Genomic DNA, 23547 nt, shown 5'->3' with positions numbered 1-23547 from the left:
TCCTATTTAAAAGCTATTGATATTCAACCCAAGACTGATGAGAATGAACAAATTTAATGTCGAGCACCCCTTGACATTTAATAAAATGTAGACCAAGGGTAAAATAAGGACAGCTCTTCCTGGCCATCCAAACAGGACATTTTCCTCAAAAGGGTCACTGTGAAGGGTAGCACAATATGGTTAGTGCAGCCTGCCCTGCTTACAGAGTCCTTGAAGACCCTGTCAAAATGGGCAACACGAGGCAACCAACATCAGGAGCACCTTGAGTGCTTCCTTGTATGCTCACTAAGCACCTAAGAACTGAAAGTGCATGATTTCATACCTGACACTCTGCTCTTAGTTTACTTATCAGGGCTAGTATTACAATTCATGTGTTTTTTACATTCTCAGTTCTCTCTCTGAACCTCCTTCTTTGTTTTATCCATGGTACCCAGTCATCAGCTTTCAACTTCACACTGAACATTTTCTTTCTCAGCTTAAAAGGTGCCCAAGCTGATTTTCAGGTTAAACAGTACTAAGGGGAAAAAAAACCAACAAAACCCCTCCAAGCCCAAATAACTTGCTGAAGTAATACCACAACTTCGTGGTAGAATTCAATCGGACTAGAATTCAAGTGGAAAAAACCCAACTCACATAAAACATTTTATTTGTAAGATCTTTCCTTAGTGTTTACATATTATGCAAGCATAACTAGCAAAGAACCAGAGCTGCTGCTTTTTCAAAGTAGCAGGAAAGAGTATTAACGCCTGCATACTCCCACCTCCTTCACACTAAGAGGCAAAAGAAAGTTAAGTGAACAAATGATCCATGTTCCCTGGCTGTACAAAACAAGCAGTGCTGCTGAACTTACTGATGATTCCTCTATTCAGGGTATGTTGATGGAATAATTAAATTGTTTCGTTTGTGGGATTTTTAGGAAGGAATCTGTTTCTATCACAAATTTGTAAAGCAGAAAATCACTGCAGAAAAAGTACAAGGCTACTTTGAAACATGGACTGGAAGAGACTACATGAAAAAAGCCATTTTGCACAAATACATCTGTCTCACGGCATGATCCCATGCATTCACATGAGAAAATGAACTAATTATTTAACATTTGCATACAAATTACTTATTTTTGGGGGTTCAGGAATGGCTCCCTGTGTGATCTTGGGCCAGTTTCTGAACATCAAGAAATCTCTAGCTCCTTATTTGCAAAGCAAATTAATATTAGTTATGCAGGATGGGGTGAGAGTAAATTAACTCAAGCTTGTAAAGGGTTTTCTGATCTTCAGATACTATGGAGAAGAAGGACTAGAAAAATCCATTTAAGAAGCAAAGAAGCATGTAAACCCATGGCCACACAACAAACATTTGGTATATCAACTTCATACAAAAAATTGGTACTAACATTTCTTTGTAGTAGCAGCAAAAATTATATTAGCAGAAAGAATAAAATACATGTATTAAAAATAATTAATTGACTTACTTTTTCCTAATTTCTAGGTCTGAAACTGGAACACATCTGAGGCCAGCTCCCAATACCATGAGGGATGATGTTAGTAACACTGTTACCCTCAGACCTAAGATGAAAAAAATAACAGTATTTTACAAGTTAAATCAGTAATGTTGCAAAAGAAACATTGTTTTTATATATCTATATTTACATGCAGTTTCACAGAAATAACACATTTCTTTCAAATCATAAGCACTTTGGTGCTGATATAAACTCCAGACACATTCTGAAATCCTGAGTTATTTTCTACACTTGCACTCCAGAATTACAAAAGCTTACTCTTGGCATGGCAACACACAGGAGTGTATCCAAAATCTACACAGACATTCTTGGAAGTGAAAAGTAATAATAAAAGTATCATCAAAATGTACAATATTCCCTTTGGAATTAGAGGCATTGGGGAACATGCTCTACTGTGTTATCTGAAATCTACACAGACGCAAAGAAAAATCTGGACTTGCTCATTCTTCTCCAACCACTTAACAAGCACAGACACAGCACTGTTATTGTTTTCTTTCATAATGCAGATATGCATTTCATCCCAAAGAAACACCATTTATTCAGGGGAAAAGAAGTACAAGTATTTTTTTGCAGTCCTTGCAATTAGGGCAGATTTTTGCTGCTCTCAGGTCCAACTGTCAGAGGTTGTAAATATCGTACATTAGAGAAAAGCCACAATTGACTGATTCCTTGAATATGTTTTTCCCTCGTGCAATTTTCAACTGAGAAGCTCTTAGATTAGAAACAACCTTATCTTCATGCTGCAATTCCTTTTGCCAGCAGTTTGTTTGCTGCTGTTAAGGTGTTTCCATCAGCAGCAGAGAACAGTGACAGCTGAGGGGCTTAAGCTCCAAAATCTTGCAAAACACCAAAATCATAAATACTCACAATTAAAAACCATAGAGAGAGTCAGCATCTGTGAAGTTGTAAATTTCGAAACAATTTCACAGCAACAAATAGAAAATAAAGGGCTTCCATGTTCTTAGTAGAATATAATGAAAATTATTAATGATGACAAACATTTACCTCTTACATTTAGGTAAAACTAGTAATTACCCAAAAAACAGATGGTAGAAGAACATGTCCTATGATAAGTCACCTATCAAACAAATGACTTTGATTCTTTCTAAAGCTGCCTATCTTCAGAGGAGTGTTCCCTCTGTTAGTGACTCCTGTAATCAGTACAATTCAAGCAATAGTTGCATTAAATATTTTGTCTCCTTGTATTTTACTGAAATGTGATTTTACTGGGTGAGACATAATTTTGCTCATATTGTGACAGTTCTTAATGAACCTCACTCATGGGTATGCAGCTCCTGGTACTGGACACTGCACAAACCAAACCTAAAATAAGTTTCTCTATCAACCAGCATTGCCCAAGACAACCCAAACAAAAATAAGTAAGTAAGTTAAGTTGCAGGTTTTCTAAAAGGGAAGTGAGACTTCCTTTGGTAAGGCCCAGTCATTAGCACAAGGAATGCCAGCTGCAGTGATGTGACTCCAATGGACACTTCACATCCCTGATGCCCTGAAGAAGTATCATCAACCAAAAATATTTTTTCCTGGTAGGATTTCCCAACGCCTCCCCCAACTTAGCTGCTTGACTGTGCTCAACCAGCAAATGCTGCTGTTAAACTGGTTTTTCAAGTGTGTTCAGAGAGCCCTAAATAAATGCCCCTTTAATAAGGCTGTTCAAAACCCTCATGTTCATGTGTTTGCTAGGTCACCACCAGTCTTCATGTGACATTTAACTCCACACTGCCATACTGCCTGTGCTGTGCTGGGGCAATTATGCATATCTACCTTGCATACATGCTGCTTCTGCCTTTTCTTCTTAGAAATTAATCTTTGTTAGCACTGCTTTTGTATATAATGAAAATTTGTATGCAGCAAGCATTGGAACTTTATTGGTGAAAAATTGAAATACAAATCTTTTATCTGAAAAAACTGATGTTTTCCATTAGAAAATGCTATTGAAATTTTTCAGGGAAGCTCTAGTAATGTACACACCACCTTATTTTCCATGTAAACTAGGCTCTTCTTGAACTACATTGCACAAAACACAGTGCATTCTGCCTTTCAAGAGACACAAGGACAAGGACAGCATGGAGGGTCCTGCTCATGGGGCCCTGCTTGAAGTGCAAGCCAGGGACAAGCTCAGTACACAGCTGTAAATGGGAAACAGAAATTTAAATTTAAATCACCACGACACATAAAATGAGTGTTGCCATATAAAAAAACTCCTACTTGATTTCTAATTTTTAAGAAAATCCCTAAATCAAAAGATTTGCAAACCAAGGAAGTTTCAAATTGAATCTCCACAGAAATTTCCTTAAAAAAAAAAACCTGCAACATGCAATTTGGTAAAAAAAATTAATTAGATGCTGAAGTTTGCCTCCAGCTTTAAATTCAGGCCTATCTTTAATGTCAACCTCATGTGTAGAAAATTTTAAAGTAAAATTTTCTGTTAAAGCTTCACAATCATGTATGACTGATCTCTTAATTCTCTGAAGTCCTAATCTTGAATACTATTTACTGTAAGGTATCCCTTTAAAATGTTTTGATTACCCAGATTATTCTTTGTCCTTTTTTTCTGTTTCCACCTTAACATGTAAACACACCCTGAACATTCCTTCGGTTAATGCTGCATGTTGAAAATGATGACACCAAAGTGCACAAAAGACTTTCAGACAAGCAGCATATTAGACATTTGCTTTGCTAATTACACAATATATTTTTACTCTCTAAGCACCTCACCCTCTTATTTTGCTTTACATTTTAACTCTTTTTTATCTTTGTCAGAAACCAGTCTTTTTAGATATTTCAGTATTTTTGTTTTGAATGCTGCAGTTGTTGCTACATTGAATTAGACATCTTGTATTACTCTAAAAGGTGCACCCTAGAGTGCTTAAAGATAGCAACCATGCATCATGGGGACTATAAACCAAAGCAACCAACCAAGCTTGAAAAACAGCCTGTGAACCTTGCAGAAAATTATGTCTCTACTTTAAAGATCTAAGAAATTCACTCAACCAAGAGATTTTGTGTAGATGTAATTAACTTCATTAATTCTACCCTGTAAATGCAAGCAGAAATTGGAGGGAGGGAGGAGGGTACAGCTTCTTAAAATTCATCATTCAGTTTCTATCCCTTTCTATCAGAGATTTCTGACACATGGCTGAAAGGGGAAGAAATTCCTTTAAACAAGATTTTCTGCCAGTGGGTGAAGGTTTGTGTTCTATACACCTTGTCTCCTTAGCTGCTCCTTCCCATCCTCTTCTTGCAGGAGGTTTCTGGGCCTCACAGGTGGCAATGGCTCTTCAGCAAACTATGGCTTTGTCCAGAACAGCCAAACTTCATTGACAGCAACAGAAAAGTCCAAGCTAGCAGCAGAAATTGAGTCAGTAATAAAAAGGATGTTTTAATTATCATTTATGAGTGTAACAGTCGATACTGTCCAACTGTTTAACCCTCCTGTGGCTCATAACACCATCTGCTTTATGACTTCAGCAGTCAATGCTGCATTTGCTGTTTCATATTTCTTTTTAAAACAACTGTCTCCAAACTCTGGCCACTATCACAGACTTAACAAACTCTCAAGACACAATCCCCACCATCCACAGCCCAACACAGAGCAGAAGCAGAACCCCTCCATGCTGGAACATGTGGGCAGCAGCTGCCAGTGGCACCCAGCTGCTCTTCAGCTCCCTCATAGCAACATCAAGCAAGAGCATTCAGAATGTGGGTGCTCATCCCCCACAACTCCTCCAGCATGCCTTACTTTCAAGATGCTTTTCAAAGTATATGAAAAGAAAATGCATTCCCCCACGCCCCACATTACTGACTTGTAACCCAACGAGTGAATTATTATGCCCAGTTTAATAAGAAACTTAAAAAACTATGCTGCTGTCCTAATTCCAACAATTTATATATTAGTTTGTGATTCACCAGGAGAATGTGATTAACTCATTCCTTAGCATCCCCCACCTGAGCCCAGCACAGCAGCTCCCTCAGTTCCCCACTACTGCTACAGAGCACTGCAAGCAGCCTCTTCTAGCTCAGAGCATCACACACAAGGCACACACCTTTTGAGTTTGGTTTCCCCCCTACAATGAAGCATTCATCCTAGGGGAAATCCCAGTTGGATGGGCAGAACAGACAAGTTTTCACCTTCCTCCTTTATTTTTAATAGAAGTTTGGCCAGAGGAAAGGCTGCTGGATTCAGCCCTTCCCGTGGCATGGCAGCACTGATTTCCCTCATACAGCTCACACACCCTGCTCTTAGATGCAGTAACATTTGAGGGGTTTCCTAACTTCCCCTGCAGATAGCAAAATCAGTTCTCACAAATACCAAGTACAGCAAGGCTCTGAGTAGAAACATGTGACATCAGCCTCCTGCCCTTTTTCACAGTTTTTAAAGACCAGGCTGAAAGCACAAATTGTTCCTTCTGACACTGAACTGAAAGCATTTGCTTGACTTCCCCATCATTTTGACTAAAACATATCTAGCTAAGAGGAAACAGAATGTAAAAGTCTGTCTTGGTCCACACACACCAGGAAATTTAAAACTCACCAATTGCATTAGCTGTTTCAACAATTCACTGTTAAATTGTGCTTTTCCTCCCAATTTAAAGCAAATTCAAAGTTCTTGTTTTGCCCTTCTTTACAAAACAAACCACAGTTCCTGGATGTTTTCTTCTATGAAATTAATCTATAAAAACCAACTTTTACATTTAGGTTCAGTAAGTAAAGTGTTGAGCTCCAAGCCTTCCACAATTTTTCTCTGGACTTGGAATTGTTTTTATGTTTTGTTTATATGCCCTCCTTATGGCTCAAGCATTATTTTTAAATGGGTTTCTTTTGATGGATACCAATTCTCTGTTTCATATGATGGGTCTGCTTTTCTCCCTTTTTAATATATCCCTATACATTTAGCTATAATTTTAAAAAGGCTTAATTAAACAGCTCCCTTTATCAGGCAATCCTGAAAGCACGGCACACACACAACATCCTCCAGAAATCTTTGGTTTTTTAATGTAATTCTAGCAAAATTATACTAATAGCTGCAACACTTGCTCTCATAACATCAATTATCTTTGCCATGATTAAAATACCAAAAAAAAATTGCTTTCTACTAAACACAGTGAATAAAACTTGCGTGGTGCCTGCTCTTTGCCAAATTGACTACAGCCATTAAGGAGGATAAGTGGCAATCCTCTTTCAGAAGAGGCATCCTTGCATCAAGCAATACAATTTCCAAAAGAAAAGAACCTTTTCATTGATGCAAAAATACTTCATAGCTGAGATGTGGTCCCAGTCTTTCTGCTAACACATGGAATAAAATTGAAAAGTCAGTATATTGGGCCTGCCTCGGATTCCACAAAGGCACTTGATTGCCGAGTGGCATAAATTGTGTTTGGAAACTCAATGGAAAATAAATACATTCTCAAGAATAGCATCAATAAAAACTGGGAACCAAATACAAACACTGCATGCAAGAGAGAACAACTACCAGGTCATATGTAGCTAATCCAAAATTACAGACTCACAGAAAATTCTGAGGTGGAAGGGGACCCACAAGGATTGAGTCCAACTCTTAGGTGAATGGCCCATAGAGTGACTGAGCCCACCACCATGGTGCTATCAGCACCATTTACTATCAGCATGCTCCAATCATGGATTGAAAGCCAAGATATCATTGGTGCTATTAACTGCTGCTTCTGTCATTGGGTGCTATTAATCACAACCTGGACCTCCCTTTCTCCCCGAGTACTTGATGCTGATGCTTCTCTTACTGCCCCATTTCAAACCTCTGTTTTTAAAATAAGCTGAAGCAAACTGCTTCCATTCGTTTCCCTGGCTTTATGTGGCACTGCCAAGACAGCATCTCTATCTCAACTGGAAAGATTTAGGACCTGAGACTTTTTATTTTCTGCTTGAAAATGAAGCTAACTCTATTTAAACATTCTGCAAGACAGGTGACAGCATCCTTCTGGCATCAAAATGTAAGAACCAAACTCTATCATACAGAACCTGTCTGAAATAAATTAAACCCAGAGCTATATAAACCCTCAGTTTTGTCTAGGGCACAAGAAGATATTTTTCTGTACTAATTCACAACACAGCCCAGTTCCACCTTTTAGTGGAGGATTGCAGGGCAGATTCCACCTGACACTGCTCCAATTTCTGTCTGACATAAACAGTTGGCAGATTGAGATACTCATATGAAATATGTACTAGAAATTTCTTGAAATGCAGATGTAGGAGGTAATGATCTTCAGAGGGGCAATTTCTCTTTATAGGATCTTACAGCTGTTGCAACAGAATCTGTCAGCAATTGCTGCCCAGTTAACAGCAAGGCTATCAGCAGGAGTTTGACATTTCTGCATAAATTGATTTACTTGCAAAATTTAAATCTGAGAAAGCAAACTCTGTACACGAACACAACAAGCTGAAGTAAAATAGTTCCTGTGATTTGGACAAACTTTCTCATTGGGGTCAGAATTTCAGTAGAGCCAACATCCCAGAAGTGTCCTCAGCACTGACAGGGGAACCCACAGGGAAGTCCCTGCCAAATCAGGAAGACAGAGGGATGCCAACAAGCAGTTCTGACCCAAAGACAAAGTAATTTCTGCTGCTTGTTGGACAGACATAGCAAGGCTGTGTGCAAACTGAAAGCATGAGGGCCAATACACATGCTTTCTTTTTTCCAGTCTACCTCTCAGATGAGGAACATGCACTCTGCATAAACATCCTCATGTACAGCCTTGTAAGGAGGGTATACCTCCCAAATTCTGAGGTTAGTTAAGAATTTTGAAAAAAAACACAATATAGCTCAGAGACTCAAAGCACAAAATTTAGCCTGTCAAGTGTTTCACAGAGAAGACGCTCATCATGAGGGAGGTAACTGAACACATATAACCACTAAAACAGATATGGAAGCTGACAGAACATAATTGTGAGAAACAAAACTAAACAGAATGCAATTGAGAGCTATTACAACAATGACACAACCACTCTGCAATTCCTGAGCTGCTGCATCTTTTTTTATGTGCACCCCAACTGTAAGGAAACCAAGACACTTAAGTACACACTCTAATTACACAGCTCGCCTCTGGTTTGTATTATAAATACTGTTCCTGTTTTTAAGTTATTTTTATTCTTCTCCACACATACCTCTCCCCAACATTCATTAAAGCATGTTAAAGTCCTTATTTTTCTGTTTACTCTAGCTACAAGAACTTGTTAGAAAGAACACCTGTTAGAAAGAACAACAAGCTAAAACAACGATGTCAAGAGGCTGCAGGGTGCCTTTATCTCATTTGCATGGATGAAGCCAGGCCCACATCAACAGTGGACCTGTACTGTTTTTAACATTATCCCAGCATATTAGGCAAGCACATAATCAATCTCCAAAAATATGCCAAGGAAAGTATCACTTAATTCTCCTGCTCTCTACACCTCTACATTTAGTTATTACAGACTTAATGATGCAAATTCTTTACAGAGTTGGCTCCACTACCACAGATTTAACCATGGTTGGTGACACACTACTCATATAAATACAAAGCAGTATTTCAGAGTTTGTGCAGCGATTTAAAAATCTGGTAGTGTAAATAAAAAAGTCCTGGTTTTAAGAACTGAACAGGCTTAATCTAACCTTTCAGATATACAAAAAGGTAGCTTACAAGTAATAAAGTTCCTTCCACATGGCAGTGAAGGATTTTGAAGCATCCTAATAGTTTAACATCAACAATGGGGAAAAAAGGCAAAATATGTAAATTAGAAATCTGCATTGCAAGTTTATACAAGTGCTGTAAATTCTATTCAGCAATCCAGAGGCTGACATTTTGTCTGAACAGATAAACAAAGTGCTGAGCTGAATGGTATTTGCCTGAAGATCAAAACGACGATTTTAGAATCAGTTTTAGACCCTTTATTAGAATATCTCCTATTCTTTAATAACACGTTTCTTGGTTTCAAAGGAGACCAATTATTTTAGCCAATTATTGTTATTACACATTTTACTGCAGAAAGCATCCCTTTTATCTGCAACTTATCCAAGTGCAATGAACCTCTGCTAATGCTTGCAGAGCATCTCTCAGAGAAGAGAGCACTGGCCTGGGGCAGGAGGACCTGCATCTCTCAACATGCCATATGAAACTGGGCAGGCCACTTCCCTTCTGCTTCCCCCTGCCCTCTGTCTTGTTCATTCAGGCTATGAACACAGGGAAACAGGAGCCTGTCTCACCATTAGTATTAGAAAGTCTGTTAAATCAGGTTTTCTCTTCACCTGAGGTGAGTGCAGTGCTGGGATACAACAAAAAAGAGCTATTTAAGTACTTCCTAAATCTGTGACGTTAACAAACACTGGTATGAATTGTTCTTTCTTCTCTCACCACAGGTAGCTGCTTTCTACTCTCAATGCCAGTATCTAATAAAACATGAAAATTCAGGTGAATCATTGAACCCATCTTTGCTATTTGATAAAATTAAATCTACATAATGGCATGTGCTAGCACGTACATAGAGAGAGATGCAGAGCAATTAACAAAAATGGCCAATAATGCAGTTGGGGGCCAAACCTCCTCACTAGCTCTGAAGCTAAAGAAAGGATGTCACTTACAAGCTGACAGAAAGTGCACAACAAGAAGCCTTTGCTCTAAGTCTCCTGAATGAACACCAACAACTGAAGCACTTACAGCACCACACAAGGGGAGGGAAGCACTTTCTTTTCTCTTTCCACTCCTTTCAAGGACTCCCAATTGCACAGCAGGCTCAATTACCACACCACTAACTACAGAGCCTTACCTGTGGCAACAGAGAGCAAAAACAATTATTCTTATACGCATCTGCCAGGGAAGGTGTTCTGTTGTTACCTTGATAGTACTTACTCACACCACTCAATAATGCATGAAACTCTTCTTTTTAAGAAGTACAGAGGCATTTTGTTTTGCCTCAACCAAGTATCAAGAAGCAACCGTGCAGCAAGGATTGGCAGCTCCATTAAATACTGCCTAGTGCATCTGCTAAGCAGGACACTAAGTGCAAGCTTTCTTCATTTTATTATCCCTGCTGTGAGAGGGGGAAATAAAGAGCTGCAAGAGCTTCACTAATGTAATATCCATGCAGGTCTTGTGACTTATAGGAAAGGTCACTGAAGTGAGCTTTCAAATTTTCTCTGTGTGAACAGTTTCAGTGTTACTTGAATATTAAAATGCATCAGGCACTACTTAGGGTACACAGTTCATTCTAAAAGACATCTTTTGCAGCACTATAATGAGTCCTAAACCCATCATATTTCTTAAGGGTCCTGATCAATTCTTTAGGTTCATGTGATTAATTAAACTTATAACACCTCCACCTTTCTGAAGCATTTAAAAGGGATGGCTCTCATCAACAAATAAAGAAGTAAAACAAAAAAGTTTCTAACTGTGCTTATACTTGATGTCCTATATTCCAGAAAAACACCAGCATTCATTCTTTGCAAAAAGCAGAAGACCTCTCACTTTTAAAACACATCACTCCCTCTGGCTGAGTCACAGATCTCCAGCTCTGGAAACAGGAAAAGTCTAAAAAACCCTCTCTACTAAAAATCTGCATGAGAAAGCTTAATTTACAGCTTTTGAGGAAGTTGGAGCATTGATCACAAGCTCCTGCAGCACAATTAAAGCTACAGCACAGCTACAGAGCTACAATAGCACATGCAAGCCAGAAGCATTAAAAAACCAAAGTTATGGCAGGAAGTGATGAAATAGCTCTGAATGTCACCACTAGGAGAAAGGCAAGGCAAGCCACAATTTCTCTGACCCTGGGAATATATTATTTACAATACATAATCATATAATTGTAACTAAAAAACTTCTTAAAGAATTTTTTATCATGTCTTTGGTCTGCTCAGTTAAGGCAATACCACCCTGTCAGTGGAATAATTCAAAAACTCTCCAAGAAAATTTGTAAAATAATGAAACAGCTGCCAAAACATATTTCTTCAATTTACTTCTGCTCTTTTCAGCACTGACCATGGTTTTGGGGGCTTGGGTGTTTTTAAACAAATATTTTATATAAACCAAATATTTTTATTTGACAATGTCAGGCTACAAATTTTCACAACAGGGAAGATTATTTCAGGACCTGTGTTATGTATGCATTGTTTCCTAAGTCTGAAAAGGCAAGTAAATACCCCTGTTTGACATGGCTCCTTTCCCACAAGTGAAAAGAAAGAAGAAAAAAAAGCACAGGTGAAAAATCAGCAATGCAGAAAATGTCCAAACTTTATTAACAAGTAATGAACCTCATTTTTGTGTTTGCTTCAGACTTTTCACTCCTAAAACATAACACAAAACTAACTGCTAAAAACAACATCTGCTGAAAATAATGAATAAAAATTACTTTGTTTATGCAGTTGTGTAATGCTTTTACTAGAATTCAGAAATCAGTAAAGTGTGGTAAGTTCAGCATTACCAAGTGAAAATGGTCTTTCTTTGTTCATACTTAGTTTCTTCTGATAGAAAAAATATATATCATGTTAATTCTTTGAAGAAAAGCCTCAGTTTTCTTTAAAGGGAATAGATTCAGCTTTTGCAGAACAACAGCCGATCTACTCTTTTTAATAGAATTCTAAACTAATAGCTTGGGATTATAAATACAGTACAAACATACAGCTAGCAAAATGAATGCAATACAACTTTCCTAAGTACTTGTCTACTTCCATAATAAAAACCTATGAGAAAACCCAGGGGACTTTGATAATAGAGAAATTATGGTTGTCATTCACATTAAAAAGTTAGTACCAGCTACCTTTATGCAGCATGGATGCCACACTATTAAAAACTCCCAGGAAAAAAGGAGACTGGCAAAATGTCAATGTTTTAAAAATGCAGCAAGGCAGTGCAAAACAAAACGGTATTTTAGCACTTTTTGTCCCATTCCACAAGGCTTTCCAGAAGGGGAGAGATCCCAGCCAGAGGGGCTACAAACATCCTCTTCTGCATCCCAGCGGTGCCTCCATCACGAGGCCAGACCTCCGTCACCACCAAAGCCATGCAAGAAGGAAGAGCCGCCCTCCTCTGCGTCAGCAGCGCCCTGAGTCCCGCAGGGAACCACAGCAGGAGCTGTGACCCACCACAGCTCAGGGCAGGCAGGGCTGGAAGAAGGGCCAGTTCAGCCTCTGGCTGACAGACGGTGCCAGGCAGAGTGCAGTGGTTTGGCTGTGAAGAGGCAAAACACCAGGATCTTGTGGGAGATAAGAAAAGGCAAAAAGGTCAATTGTGCCCCAAGAGATTCCCAGCTCCTGGTTTGTAAAGTGCCTCTCAAGACAGTTCACAGAAGCCGTGCTGCTGACCTACACTGCTGTGCAGGCATCTGACCCCTCCCCATTTGCTGCAGTCCCATTTCCTACTGCCCCTCAAAGTATCCATTTCCCTGTGTCTCCTACTCAACTCATTCCTCCACCTTTCCCATTCCCAGCACTTCTTGCCCTCTGGCTCCAGATCTTATTTCTGCATCTGTGCCTCCCATACTTCACCCACTACCTTGCTCCACACTCTCCCCTTCTCTCCCTCTTCTCATCCATTCACAGGCTTTTCTCACTCCTTTGAGCCCTTTGATCTTCTGGCATCCAACCCCTCCTCCTCAACAACCAAGAGCAGTGGAGAACAGAGGAAAACAGGAGGGCAAGATGGGCATACCACAAGACAGGTGAGGTACGAAGTAGAGAAGAAGCAGTGAGATTAGAGTGAACTTGGGTCAAGAGAAGGTTATGAGGAGTAGTAAAAACATGTGAGCATACAACAAGGGAGGTATCAGTGCAAAGCTGCCCTGGTATTACTAACCCTGTAGTCAACTTCTAAAAGCTGCTGTTGACAAAATATCTTCCTATCTGGACCTGTGTCCTGATCCAGTTCAGGGATGCTTCAGTGCTTTAACTGCTTGTGTTAGCAGCTGCATAAGAAAAGCAAGGAATCATATTTTACACTGGTAAATCATTTCCCTATTCATCAGCTTCCCAGCATCAAGGTGTATCAAATTGCATACAGAATCACAGAATTGTCAGAGTTGCAAGGGGCCTCCGGACATCCTCGAGTCCAAGCCCTCTGCCAAGGCTCAGGGTGACCCGGAGCAGGTTACACAGGAATGCATCCAGATGGATTTTGAGGGTCTCCAGTGAGGAGATGTGGCTCCACAATCTCCCTGGGCAGCATGTTCCAGTGCTCTGCCACCCACAACATCAAGTTCTTCCTCATGTTGAGGTGGAACTCCTTGTGTTTGAGTTTATGGCAGTCACCCCATGCTCACTGTGCTTGTATGTGCAGTGCACCAAAGCCTAAGAGCGTTATCCCCAGATAACATGGCCATTACTATTGTCACCTGAGCTATATGCAAGTCGAATTATTTTACTTTCCACCATGGAAAGTTCTTCCAAATCAAGCATGCAGCTTCCTGATATGCTTCACCACGTGGTATTTAAACAGCTGTCCCAGTACCCCTACTCAGCTGCAAAGACCTGTGTGAAGAGTGCAAAGGGCACAGCAGCTGCATAGGAGAGCAGCATAAAGAGAATGTATGGAAACATGGCAGCAATCAGAGCTGGGGTGGAACCCCACCCAACAGAAAGACCTAGCTCCAGTAGAGGACATCTATCTACAGCCCCAACTGAGGCTTTTCAATTCAACCTGGCCCAGCAGGAGGTATGGAAGCACTACTAAGAATCAAGCTAGCATTGCTATGATGAACCAGAGCAGCATCAAGTTAATACAATTCACCAGCTCGTAATTAAAGCACTCTGTGTTGCTAATCACTGTGTATCAAGTGGTCTTTTGCAGCATGCCTGACTCCAAGGACAGTGGGCCAATCAATTCTCTAATGAGTCTCACTTCTGGAAGCACTGGCACAAACACTCTGTGAACATTCATATAGCCACAGTATATAAAATTTAGCAACAAAAGCCAAGTTTGGTTCAGTCTTCCTTTTTCTTCTCCTCTGATGATACAGAGGAAAAGTATGTCTATACAAATATGCACACCAGCACTCATCAAAATAAATTTTGTAAAACCAAGCTGATCAAATACCTGCTCTAGTGGGATTTACCTATATTCAGCTCTCTAATTGCTTCTTTCATCTCTCCACATGAAAAGCAACACTTCATTTCATTTCTTCCAAGATTTGTTAGCATAGGAAAATTAATCCCTTTCACAGGATTTGATAGGTGTGGATCAGTATCACTTAAAAGATAATGAAGTATGGACCATTAATAGTATGCAGTAGCTGTCCACAGGATGAGAGAGACACACTGCAGTAAAGAAGGTATTTTCCTTCAAACTTCTTTTGTATTTGGTTCAAGTGCATCAACCACTTGCATTTTCACCAAACACATGCACCTTTCACTTCTTGAGTCAGGGCATTCTCCCCTGACTCCTTTCTTAGCTGAAGCCCAAAGTTCACATTTAACTTTCATTCAATCCCAAAGAGCTTCTTGCTGCTCTGGCTGTAGTTAAAACCTTTGCCATTTGTAAGAGACATAAAGGTCATAATAGCCTGAACAGCTTTTAAGGACTTTGCCCACTATGGCAAACTGTATAAAGAAGCAACTGCTCATCTGTGACCACCAAGCTCCCCATCCTACCCGTTCCCCTTGACTATGACTCCATGAATTCCTGGAAATTTGGACAGTAAATTATGCCACCTGATGGGAACTTGAGATAAGATAAAGGTGGTACTATTTTCCAATTATCTCACACTAGGAAGAGAAAAACAAGCTGGGGGAGCACTGGCAATAAAGACAAGGAATCTACACTGAAAGCCAACACAGCAACTGGGCTGAAAGTTCTGACTGGGTCCAGCAGGTGGAGGCCATAGCCCACCTATTTTATTGGGAAGCCCACCAACTCAAAAGAGAAAGAATGAACACGGGACTAATTAACATTGGAATAGAGGGAATCATTTAACCCATAGAATAAAAGAACTGGGTAGCCAAATGAGCACTGACTCCTTTGTTTGCTAAGATGTACAAATGGTGAAAGTCTGGAGTGACCTCAGGACCCCACCACTGAGAAGATGAGAAGATTAAGAAGAAGAGGATCAACGGGATGTTGTCTGAATCTGTGGGTAGTGGTATCTTTCTACTTCATCTGTCACCCCCTTTCTCCCTCTCTTTTTCTTATTTCTCTCTCTCTCTACCTCACATCTACGTTAAATAAAATCCATACTACAGACTTGGACATATGGTCTCATTTGCACCTTAATTCAGGCAGAGGCATCTCTCTAATAATCATAATTACTGGATCCTAACATCATAAATACTAAGTAGAATCAGTTGTTTATTATGAGGCTGCTCTCTAATCTCTGCATCACACTTGCCTTTCTTACTTGCTCCCTTGCCATTCTACTCACATTTTTGAATCTGTAAGTTTTCCCATGGGTATTTCTTGCAGGCTGTACTAACCTGCCAAAGTCAGAATGCCTAAAAACTTCTACTGTTGAAGCATGTAAATCCTTTTGGCTTGATGTCACTAAGTTAGTCTTACAGCCTTAGGCCAAGTCTTACCCCACATGTTTTTAGCTGAGGCTCACACTTGAACTTAGCACATGAATTATCAAATTGGTCACTTTGAAATACTGGGCACTCATCTTGCAGTCATGAATCTGAGATAAGAAAAGTCTGTTTCTGAGATCATGACAAAAAGGAAATGAAAATGCATTTCTTTGCCAAAGGTGAAAATTCTCAGACTTTCAAGGTTCACAAGTCACCTCTTTTGTCCCTCTGTTAAGTATCTGTGGCATGATAGAACTATGAATACTTCCATCAAAAACTGCCATTTTCTTCTGAGTGCCACCATGGAAATTACTTCATATAATCCATCTATATTAACAATGGACCCTATCAGCAACTACACTTGCAGTAATTCTTCTAAGTTATTAGTAACATGTCAAATTTATACTTACATTGTCCAAAAGCCTGAATGACAGAGAAGGATCCTGAAATGCCAAGCATAATGGGAATACTTAAAAAAATCTTCCCCACCTGTTGGATTCACTTGCCATTCAATGTTTTCACCAACTTCTAGAAGGACAACCTGCTTTCTCTCTGTACCCACTTTCACATCTCTCAAAATAAACCCAAAGGCATTTCACAAACACCTCCTAGACTAAAATCTCAGGAGAAAACAAGTTCACCTGGAGTCACCTCCCTTATGTCCCAGTGACCCTATATGTGAGGTAGATGTATCCAAAGGTCTCCTGAAAGCAAAACCAGTGTATGCCTGCAGCACCAAGTGACAATCCAGGAACTCCAAACATGAAAGCCGCCATGCACAGTTCTGTTTCTACATCATGTATAGTTTATTTTATAGGGAGAACAGTTATTAAGAACATTTTTTGTATTATTAAGGTCTGATTTAGTACTTGTACTCAATATTCATGACAATTTTGTCAGACTGCATTAAGGAATTTAATCTCAAAATTCCCTGGTGGAAGAGAAAGAGCCATCAAATAAGAGAAGGAAACCAAGATGCATGATTTAGGAGACAGCAATAAAATAAAGAGTGTGGTATTCAGGAAAGGAATAACTACTCTTACAGATAAAAACTTTCATGGTGTCAATGGATAAGCCAATCTTGATTAAAACCAGAATCTGATTATTGAAGTTTTCTCTCTACTTCATAATGTAATCACTAGAATAACATTGCTGCGTAAATTCGATTTCAGCAAAATAAAGTTACTGAGATTGTATATGCAACCCACATAAGCATATATAATTTTATAAAAAAGGACCAAGAAATAGATTACATTCCACTTTTACAAGTAATATGTCTCATCTTCAAATTCAATATAAAACTGTTCACTGCATTCCTAAAATTAATGAAAAAAATTACCATTCTATTCAATTTGTTCAATGTAAACTATCATAAAATATTTCATCCTTCATTGCCTCTTCTTGCTTATATGGGAACATAATGAAGACTGACATATATTGCTTCTAGGTCTCACTTTGTAACTAGGAGCTTAATAAAACCTCCTTGGTGAACCAGATCCAGCTTTTGATTTCAAGTTAGACATATAAACATCCTAACAGTCCTGTGAGGTTGCACTTACAGTTCTCAGGAAATGAAACACTCAAGGCACGAAATGTACATAAACACTCAAGCATCATGTGACAAATTGTAGCTAATTTTAATCATGTAAACAACAAGGGTCCATCCAATAGCACACTGAAGTAATTTCCCATTTAATTTCAGTCTTATTAAATCTCTAAAGATAATTAGAATTTAAACAAGGACTCTCTAATCCTATTGCTAAAGAAAATGCACCAAGACACATGTAGCTCCATGGCACCCTCTATCTTTTCACCTTTCTTCACTAAGAAACCAACCTAGACAACACCTTTAATCCTACACATAGAAAAGAGTTTTCAAATCCACCCAAAATGGCACATACTCAAGAGTGACATATAATTGCTGATTTTCATCATGCACCCATCCCAGAATAGGACTAAGAAATGTGACAGATGCCACCACTGTCCTTATACAGCACCCAGCCAAGGAACATGGAAACCCCCTGGGGGTGCCCAAGGGCTGGCACAATTCAGCCAGAGGAAGTTGGGAGGCAGGAACAGGAACAGAGCTCATTTCCCAGAGAACTTTCAGCTGTGATATGTGAACCTCGCTATGCATCTGAAAACAAATGCATTTTTGAGGACAAGAGCTCAGCAAAACCACAAAGTAGCTTTCAGTTTACACAGTTTACAGAGACACAGGCTAAATCCAGACTTCCTCCATTGCCTCAAAGACCCTTTAGAACGGTGTGGGAAATCCCTTCAAAAATGTCTTCTTTGAGTCTGCTCAGATCTTCAAGTAAAAAGGCTTCTTTGTGAAGCCTTGTGAAGAAGCCTTCATCACTACCCTCCTGATGAAAAATCATCCTCAACTTCATAAAAAACATGATATCCCTACAGATCCATAGGAACATGGTCTTCAGTCAACCAAGACTTTTTGTCATGCTGTTTCTGGCACCAAGACCCTTCTGGGTCATCCTCTGGGGACGCTTACAGTTGCCAGAAGTATTCCTCAGGGAGCCAGAAGTGACACCATCTATACACCTTTCCCAGTCCACGTATTCCTGCCATTCCCCAATTGCCTAGCTTGGGCTGGCTGCAACCAGGCCTTCAGAGTGAATCCAGGGGATACCCTCAGCAGGCCACAGGGAAAAAGGTCACAAAGGCCAATAAACCTTTTGAGGTTAGAAAAACCAAAAAAATTGTAATTCCTCCCTCCTAGAACCCTTCTGTACAGAACTGAAGAAAAGAGCTTATTTAGTACACCTCTCACTAAAAATAAACACTGCTGTTGTCTCTTCTCAGAGGGTCCCACACTTCTCTGAAAAGCTATAATGGAAGTGAATCACGGAATCCAAGAAATGCTTCTTGTAACTATTAGTATGCTATTCATGAATATTTGTTCTTTCAACTTCCAATTACTTAAGAAGCAAAAAAAGAAGAAAAGTGACCAAACCTTTACCAGTGACCAAACCAGTACTGAAACAAGGAGCAGGTGCACAAAATGCACAACAGAAGTCTGGTATGGATACAGATATATGCTATGAACTATGTGCTGCGAATGAACAACTAAAAACCAAAAAGACCAATACTTCTGAACTTCTTCTGAGGCATCATAACACAAAATCAGATTAAGTGACAGCAGGCAGCTACTTATCAGGTCGATTTACCTCTGACTGTGAAGTATAGGACTATCTAACAGCACAATCTCCTCTCAGATTCTGACATGCCTCATCTACAGTGTCATACTTCTGATACTTGCCAGGTTTTACATGTTGACACTTCACAAATACATTTTTTCCTGACAGCTCCTTTACTAGCCAACTCCAGTGACAAATGATTCAAGTCAAAGAGTAAATGGTGTAGCTTCTCCGGAGTAAATCTGGTGTAACAGCAAGCAAGTGAAATACTACCCTTGCAAGATCAGATTCAACCAACTTTACAGCTTCAAAGCAATAGTCAAGATCCTGCTGGAACACATGTACTTCAAACAGCAGGTTACTCCCCCCCACAACACGCCTCCAGTGAAGTGTGCCCCATGGCTGACTGGGGGCTCAGTAGCTCTCCTCTCTGCTCCATCATGAAGCAAGTGACAGGACTCCACCATCCCTTCCAAAGTCAACAGCACCACATTCTCTGTGGGAATCACCCAGACTCAGCAAACAGAAAGAAACAAATATCAGAAAACATTCAGGGCCCTCACAAAATCCGCTGATCTGGAAAGAACTTGCTCCAGTGCCCATATGTACTCCTTATGCGCACAGCCAAATGAGCTGAGACACTCTGTTCAGGTTACCTACCAACATTCTCTCAATAAGGACAGCAACAAACCAAGAGTAAAGGAGTTGCTCATATCTGCACCTCCAATGAACATGAGAATTAAAAAAAAACCCAACAAACACACAAAAGAACCCTCCAAGCAATCAGTTAAGGAAATGAGAAGAACACCTGTATACATATTCTCATCAAAACAACCTATAAGTGAAACCAAGAAATCCCACAACTACACTACTAATCATAATATAAAAGAACAAAATATTAAAGTTTCTTTTCCCATGAATTGCTTCAAAACTTTTCCAGTATTATTTTGCATTGCTCAGGATCACTTCATAGAAAACGTAGAAATAAAAATACAGACTCAGCTCTCTAAGCATAGGTTCACATTTACCTTTATTTCCTTCATGCCATGAGCAGTCTTCACTGCACAAACCAAAATAACTTGTTTTAATTTTAAGATCATTAACAACACTGTTATGTATCAGTTGAGACAGATATTGCCAACTCAAGTCTAAACTGCTTGAGAGAAAACTGGATGTACAGCCACCATGGACTCATTTCCAGAATGTACTTTCAGCCCAGTAAATTTTATTCCCCCAATGCCTCTTCAGTTTTAGGAAACGTAATTACAGTTTTGAAGCAGTACAAATTCTCAAATACAACTTTTCTCCCTGCCTGCTTTCACTTTCCCTTCCTCTTCCCCTTCCTTTCCCACAAATGAACTATCAATTCCTAAATAAATGGAGTAAGTAGCACTTAGGATCAGGAGCCACAAGGGTCCACTGGTGACTATCTCCTGTTTAGAGGTCTGTTTAAACAGGAATTAAAAGAAATCCCTTCAGTGGATTTAGGCCCAAAAGCTGAAATCTGCAAACACAGATGCTTGACCTCACTGGAATGGTCCCCTGGGTGACCACAGAGGAACCACGCAGACCCTGGAGAAGTTCTCCAGAGACAAACACCATTTTTGTAAGTTTGCTACTGAGATGCAACGGCCTGAACACAAATTAGGAAACTCTCCCTTGTACTCCTCTTTGAAACACCAAAGCGCAACTTCTCTGTGTTCCCTGTCTTTGTATCTCCTCAGATCAATGAAAAGAAAACCACCGACTTCATGTCCAGCCTGCTTTTAATTAAAAATGAAGAATTTATTTCAAGATGCAATGGCCACCCTGAGCAATGGCATTACTTGATCGAAACATCAACGCGTGTTTGTTTGACAGCTGGTAACCAGAAATCACCACCAGGTCAAACAGCTGGATGGCAATGCTGGACTGGAGCACGCTCCTCCAGACCCACACCTCCCATGCGACGTCAAATGCCCTAATTCCGCTTAGCTTAAGTATCTTCCTTGTGAATGGACTTTGATGAGTCTTCGTTTGGGCAGAGTACTGAAAACAGCAGTCATAATGCCTTTTAGGTATTAGTCAACCCTTTTTAAGGCCGAGGCCACTGTGCCCGAGTGTCCCCGGTCTGGCAGCGTCCCCTTCACCGGCCACGGGACCGCGGCGCTGGGGGACACGGCCACGGCGTCCCCGCCTGGCCCGGGGAAAGCCACAGGAGCGGGTCGGGGAGTCCCGAACCCCCGGCCCCGCCGCCCCCGGCCCCGCTCACCCTTCTTGTCCATGAGCCACATGAAGAAGAAGCAGGGCGCGAAGCCGATGGGCCCCCAGAAGACGAGCAGGGCGATGTCCCAGCCGCTGAAGCCGAAGGCCAGGCGGGCCGAGTTCTGGATAGGGCCCCAGGTGTTCCACACCAGGCCCTGCGCGAAGCCCAGCAGCGAGAACAGCAGCAGCACCAGCCACCGCCGCCCGTACACGCGGCCCGACAGCGGCGGCAGCCGCCCCGCCGGGACCCCCGCCGGCCCCCGCGGCTGCGGCTGCGGCCGCGGCTGCTGCGGCGGCGGCGGCAGGAGGGGCCGCCGCTCCTCCGCGCTGCTCCAGCCCAAGCCCATCTGCGGGGGCGCTGCCGGGGGCCCGCAGGGGAGGAGGGGACGGGGCCGGGGGAAGGGACACCCACACTTCAGCCCCCGAGCGCGGCAGCGCTGCCCCGGCCCGGCGCTGCCGCATGCGCGGTCGGAGAGGGCCGGCGGCCGCCTCCTTCCTCCGCCGGCGAGGGGAGGAGGGAACCGGCGCCGCGGAGGAGAGCCGGGCCCGCCGCCCGCGGGGAGGGAGTCGCGCCGGCGGGCAGCGGAGGCGTGCGGGACGGGGAAGGCACCGGGCCGCCGCCCCGCGGGGAGCGGGAGAGAGGAGCCCGGGGCAGGAGCGCGGCGGCCCGCGGGCGCGGCCGCCCGGGTGTCACCGGCAGGGCCGGGGAGCTCCGGCCGTCACGCCGCCACCGGCTCCGCCCCGACGCGGTTCCCGGGCCGCGCTGCCCCTTCCGCCGCTGAAGGCGGTGCCGAGCGAGGCCCGCCCGAGCCGCCCCGCAGGCAGAGCCGCCGGAGCATGGCCGGGGCACAGAGCTGCCGTCCCCCCGCGCCGGGTAGGTGCCCCTCGGCCCGGCCCGCCCGGGCCCCAGCGCGGCGTGGCTGCAGGCCTGGGCCGAGGGCGGATATGGGGAGGGTGAAGCGGCGGCTGAAGCGGGGCCGTAACCGGGCCCATGACTGGACCCGCCGAGCCCCTGCATCAGCTCCTCCTCCGACACGTCCCTGTCGGCCGCGGGCCCCTCACCGCAGGGAGGTGCTGCAGCAGGGCATCCCTTGGATATCGATCCTCTTAAAGGGAGAAGGAAATCGTCTTGCTTTGGTGGATACAATTCAACCATGGTCCGAATTGAGAGGGAAAAAATAGCAGGGTTCGGATACAACATGCGCAGAAGTCCATTTTAAAATAATTCGGGTCAATATACCATCATGTGGGGAACACTCTGCTCATTAGTATTATCATTTAAATAGATTGAAGTATATATTCATTAGATTAGTTTATGTGAGAATTTATCTGTAGATCAGCCATCTGTACTTGTCATAAAATTAATGGCTCATATGCTACACAGTGCTTCATGTTCCCTAAAATATTGGGTATTTCAGTGTGGCTTGATTAGACATTCTGTCACCAAGTCTGGAAGTTGGCTTGATAAATGCCCATGTAATTAAATGAGGAGAGCTGAACGGTGGGATCCCCACAGACTGGTTTTATGTCCAGTGTCAGTGTCATAACTGTTGATGTGTTGGGCAGTGCACAGCTGAATTTTACACATGGCCATCATCCCACAATTTTGCAGCCAAAACCTCAGAGTTTTCATTTCATTCCCATGAAATTCTTCTCAGAACATTACAGACATCGCATGTTTTTAGTCCATGCAGCTCAGTTTTCCTAGACTGAAAGTGCAACAAGGAAGTATATGCTGACTGAAATCGGCAGAACTGTGTTCAAAAGAAAATTATATTTTGTCTACAAAACTTCAGGAAATGCCCCATGAAAAATAAAATTCACACACAATTAAATAATGGGGGACATACAGCAAACCCAAATTTGAGGCTGCTGTGTACAGCTGTAGTGACAAAAGTACAGTAAAAACATAGGGTGAGATTCAGACTTCCTCATGACTGATATATATTCTGGTAGTGCTTTGGAGCTCCAAATAAGATTAATTCCCCATTTTACTAAGTCTTTTTCATACATTACCACCTCAGCATAGTTTAGCCCATGCCAAAATGTTCTTTCAATTAAAAAAGGGTACGTTACAACTGTAATTTAAGTGATTTGCTGGCATTCATCCAAAGACA

At 41.7% G+C, this 23547-nt stretch overlaps 2 protein-coding genes across 2 annotated transcripts in view; one reads left to right on the top strand and one right to left on the bottom strand.

The window, feature by feature from the left end:
* Positions 1 to 21777, bottom strand: part of SLC49A4 (solute carrier family 49 member 4) — a 71571-nt gene extending 49794 nt beyond the window's left edge. The window contains exons 1-2 of the mRNA XM_054636436.2: positions 21438 to 21777; positions 1469 to 1562 (exon numbers count right to left, since the gene is read on the bottom strand). Of these exons, the coding sequence (XP_054492411.1) occupies positions 1469 to 1562; positions 21438 to 21777 (434 nt within the window). The remainder of the gene's footprint in view (positions 1 to 1468; positions 1563 to 21437) is intronic.
* Positions 21778 to 22171: 394 nt separating this feature from the next.
* HSPBAP1 (HSPB1 associated protein 1) overlaps positions 22172 to 23547 on the top strand; it is a 37361-nt gene continuing 35985 nt past the window's right edge. Inside the window, exon 1 of the mRNA XM_054636391.2 lies at positions 22172 to 22304. Coding sequence (XP_054492366.2) covers positions 22268 to 22304 — 37 coding nt within the window. The 5' untranslated portion in view covers positions 22172 to 22267. The remainder of the gene's footprint in view (positions 22305 to 23547) is intronic.

This window comes from Agelaius phoeniceus, chromosome 7 (genome assembly GCF_051311805.1).
Source record: "Agelaius phoeniceus isolate bAgePho1 chromosome 7, bAgePho1.hap1, whole genome shotgun sequence".
NCBI classification, from domain to species: Eukaryota; Metazoa; Chordata; class Aves; order Passeriformes; family Icteridae; genus Agelaius; species Agelaius phoeniceus.
Note: the sequence above shows the minus strand (reverse complement) of the source record. Positions and strands in the feature narration are given on the sequence as shown.